Below are 4,717 nucleotides of genomic sequence, written 5' to 3'. Positions count from 1 at the left end.
GGACTAGAATGAAAGAAGGATATGAAAAATTTAATATGAAAAGATTGGGGGTAAGGTAACCTTTAACAGTAGAGTAATTGTTGGTGATATATTAAATGAGTGTTAGTTTTTGTTTGAAGTAGGAAAGTGGTGTTGGTTTTCAAGTGTTAAATGAAAAATATTATTTTGCTAAAAAGTAAATTTAATGTGTTGTCAGCAGCTCAGACAGTCTGAAAGGATGTAAGTAACATCCAATCCCTGATTTCATAACATTGCAAACTAAATGATTTTATTTTAGTAACAACTAAGTTATTTTCCAAAAAGAAACAAACTAAAGTTATAAAAAGTAAATTTTTCTTTCAATTTAAAAAGTCATTCTGTATAAAATGGAAGACACTAAATAATGCCTTACATTTTTTAAAAATTTCCATAATTTCATCACTCATGATAAACCACGTTAGGCCTTAAATTTTACTGTACATTTTGACAGATCCAAACTGGTAATTTCACCAAACAGTTGTTGTACATCCTTGTTTCAACAACAAGGTTGACATCTGACAAAGAGGGTATGTTTAGACATACATAAAAACCCATTCACCTAAAAGACTTCACTACGTTATAAGTGGCCAAAGTATCCAACTATTATAATAATGTCATCCTCCACAAAATAAGCCAAAGTAACAAGGATAGGAAGCGTGGGGAGACTTTGTCAACACCACTGAAAAATGGACAATAAGGGCACTGGTATGACCCGCATACTTCACAGATGTTAAGTACGTAGAGGTCGTAGACTTCGTAGATCACTTCCATGAATTGCTCTAAATAAAGGAGGAAAAAGAGTTCATGACCAAACATGTTGATGTTCATGTGTGCATGGTGATATTTTACATCTAAGAACAGTTAAGCAACTTACAGAAAGAAAGGAAAAATAACTACAGAAAATCCTGGGTCTTTAAAATCAAATTACACTGTGGAACATGCTTGATTCCATATCTAACTTCACTGTAAAAATCAATGTCAGTTCACCTAATACTCTCCTTGTTACTAATGAATTTAGTATTTCAGACATGATAAATACTCTAGTAAAGAAAGTGTATGGTTATCTGCACAACCATTAACATTTGTCTGAACAGATGACTGGATAAAGGTAAAAATTACAATGGAGGAAACCCAGATTCTGTTTCTTTGCAATAAAACCATTTTAGCATTGTATTTTAGTGGTTTATTAGTGGCTTAAGTCTAAGAACTGACTCACCAGGACTGTAGTAATCATATACTCGAGCTTTCAAATAACGGGTTAAGTTGGCCACAGGGTACCATCTTTCAATGGTAAAATTCACACATAACCACTCAAAGTCCAGCTAAAGAGAAGAAATAAAAACACAAAATACAGTTTAAATAATACACCACCAGATGGACTGTCAATATGACACCACAATTCAATCTGATAGAGAACAGTCATTCAACGTGGTCTAGTTTTGTTATAACTAGATATAAAATGGTAGTTTAGTAATGTAAACTAACCACCTTGCCATGATACTCACGTAGTCGAACATAAAAACAGCCGATCGTGGTAGTACCCTTCCTCGCCTCAGTCGAGGTACTACTTCTTTCCTAATATAAGAATCCATAATAGGTTTGTACATCATGTATCCTGTAGGAAGGGTGAGTTCTATTACAGCCATTCCACTGGTTGGACTCTCGGACAGCAGTTTCCATCTGAGTTATAAATGTGTGGTTTATGTTTACTTTACGACAAATCTGGTTAAGTGAAATAATAAGCTAGATATAGTGGTAACAAAGTTTTATTTATATTTTAGGGGAGGGAACATTTCAAAATATTTGTGACAAAGTTAGTTGGCCTATAGTATTAAGTAAAACATTTCATATTGTAAATCTGAAAGTTTATAATACTAAAAACCAGATAACAATTCCCATGGTGGAGGTACAGTACAGACACATCAAAATGATAACTACCAGAAATGTGTGGTAAAAATAACTGTGATTTTAAAATTTGTTATGGTCGGAGGGTCTGGTATCATTTACATTCACATTATACTGTCCAAATTTTCAACAGGTGCATTTCATATTGCACAGTCTTTTGGGTCCATCAAATACAGTGAGCAGGTCTTTGTATCCTAAGTTCACACAGTGATCTACACTCAAACATTACTAAGAGACAGTATCAAGAAATTGTACTTATAGTATACGGAATATTTCACCTGTTTAAACCTCTTACATAGAAATTCTCATTTAGAGAAATCCTACTTCTTAAAGTACAACAAAAACATTAATCAGTGGTATTTAGAATAAATCTTGGTTGTTTTTTGATTTTCAATCAGTTTCTCATATGCCCCTTAGTGACAAATAACGTAATAGTGGTACTGTACCAAGCTCAGTATATAGTGTGTTCTTCTTCAGAGAGAAAATTTGGCTGAGGTCTAAAACAGCCTTTTAATATTAAACTTGTTTATACACAATGATTACAAACCTCAGGGACTTGTAATTTATTTTAATCCATTATATTGTGAGTATTCAGTTGTAAAAATAAAAGAATAGTAGTAAAGTTTGTGTGGTATAAATAGTTGATTACTTTCTCATCACCTAAGCTTGCTTGAAACAATAAATTTTATTGGTAGATTAAATATAACTCAATAATTTGGTAACAAAGTGAATATACATTGTTGCAAATATAGTAATATAAGTTTAATTTATCAGTAGAACTGGAATCTACCAGCCTTGAAAACAGTCTGCATAATAAAGGCCATGAAATATTTAATTAACTACCATTTATTTTGCCCATACTGCACTTATGATATTGTTCTTGCACAATTCACTGGAGTTTGATTCCACTGTTGGCCTAATTTGGTGAAAGTTACAATAGATATGGGTTACAACTTCTTACCTTGCATAGATTTTGATGTCAAGATGAGATTTGTTTCGACCATGGTATTGAGCAGCCATTGATAAGTCAAAGGAATCTACAAGGGGCTGGAGAATCAGAAAGCTTCGATCTACATTTTACTGGATATCCTGTTGGAGGACCGCAAGTCCAGATCCTTTAGCCTGAACTTCCACATGACCCCACACATTAGGTGCAACATAAGCAAGTAAAGACAGGTTGACCAATCAAGGCTTGTTAGAATTTAGAATGTTTATAAAAGATACTTTCTTTGACTGGGTCCTGTTGTATATAAAATGAACAGGACAGAAGCTTGGGTTTATCCTGATCTGCATAACATTATTATACTTTGATCATTCAATCGCATTTTGATCTGTACGATACCAACCTTTTTCACACATTAGTAATGCGAAGATCCCTCAAGTTAAATTTTTTAAAGCTTTTTTGTTTCTTACATGTAAAGCTATATTCCAACAAAACTAAATACTTTAATTTACAAAAACTTAATTTTATGCAAATATTTTCCACTATACAAATCATATTTCTCAAAATATTTTTTATTAAGTTTCAGATGACTCATAGGCCCCAGTTTGTGAAATGTCACGCTAAACAATAACTTCATTCTTCTATTGTCAGGGCTACTTTAAATAAATTAAAATTGTCCATTAAATCAAATGTCTATAAATTATTCTCACGGACGAGTGTCTTACCGATATCGACTTGAATGTAGCCAAGTTATCTTCATGAACTTCAAGGTTGGCAATTTCTCCAGGATTGGATGAAGACTCAACTTTCAAATTCATTTTGGTAATGTCTCTCACGTGAGTTTTAAACGACGCTTCTATTAAGGCTTGCATGGCAACAACAGTATCCTAGTAATAGAAAAATAAAATAGGATAGCATGTAAGAACCAATTTGTTTTATATTTGTAACTGTGGTATAAACAATAAAAGATATCATGTGAAAATATGAATACAGGTAAAACAAAAATTTCAGTTATTGAGCCATCACTGATAACTTGATAAATCATGAAGAATTAGGTGAAAACATTATGTACCTGAGTAGAAATGAAAGCAGCATCGTGTTGCCGCATAGTGTTGAACCATCTCACAATCTGATCTTGGATTATCCCTCCATCTCTTGCTTCATTTAGTTTAACAAGTCAAAGCATACTTCTGCCTCAAAACATCTTGCTACCATTAGAGCATAGGTGACAGACAATAGCAACATCGTATGGATTGGTAAGTTGGGGCAGCTGACGTTCTGAATACGTCACTGCTCTTGCTCGAGCATTGCTGTCTCCGTTCGCAGTTCCTACAACCAGTGTTGAATATTATCTCATTAAAACAGAACAAGCTGGTGTGTCTAGTTATTTTGAATTCTAAAGACTGTATTAAAACTAACAAAACCTAAAATTCCAGTCATTACATTAGATAAAATGTTACCCGTGAAATCACACTAAATCATTTATAAGAAATCATCACTAGGTGTAAAACAAAATTTAGCATTGAACACGTGAATGGCATGTCGTACCCCTGGCGAGCCATTACTTCAGCAAGAGTAATTGCCACGTGGGCTGTTAACGACACATTTTTTTTTCAGGTCCATCTTCAAGTTGTCTCCATATCTAATCGGATAAACGTATGTTACAATTAAAACAAAATTTTAATTTCATTTGTATGCTTCTATGAAATATGTTTATTCACTCTGTTTTTGTGTGTTTGAAGGTAAAAATACAAACAAAACTAAATGTTTTTATAAATAAGTGGTGTTCCATTAATATCTACAAAGCAAATTAAAACATAACACTGGTTGAGGACATACAAAAATTATTTT

At 33.0% G+C, this 4,717-nt stretch overlaps 1 protein-coding gene across 1 annotated transcript; it reads right to left on the bottom strand.

Annotated features, from left to right (window-relative positions):
* Positions 1-403: 403 nt before the first annotated feature.
* Positions 404-4,077, bottom strand: LOC143236444 (alpha-2-macroglobulin-like). Its single transcript, XM_076474703.1, has 6 exons — positions 3,939-4,077; positions 3,592-3,753; positions 2,885-2,970; positions 1,524-1,698; positions 1,235-1,340; positions 404-797 (listed from the first exon to the last, which is right to left on the bottom strand). The coding sequence occupies exons 1-6, from the start codon at positions 3,972-3,974 to the stop codon at positions 622-624; spliced, it is 741 nt and encodes a 246-aa protein (XP_076330818.1). The 5' UTR covers positions 3,975-4,077; the 3' UTR covers positions 404-621.
* Positions 4,078-4,717: the final 640 nt, after the last annotated feature.

This window comes from Tachypleus tridentatus, chromosome 13 (genome assembly GCF_004210375.1).
Source record: "Tachypleus tridentatus isolate NWPU-2018 chromosome 13, ASM421037v1, whole genome shotgun sequence".
NCBI classification, from domain to species: Eukaryota; Metazoa; Arthropoda; class Merostomata; order Xiphosura; family Limulidae; genus Tachypleus; species Tachypleus tridentatus.
Note: the sequence above shows the minus strand (reverse complement) of the source record. Positions and strands in the feature narration are given on the sequence as shown.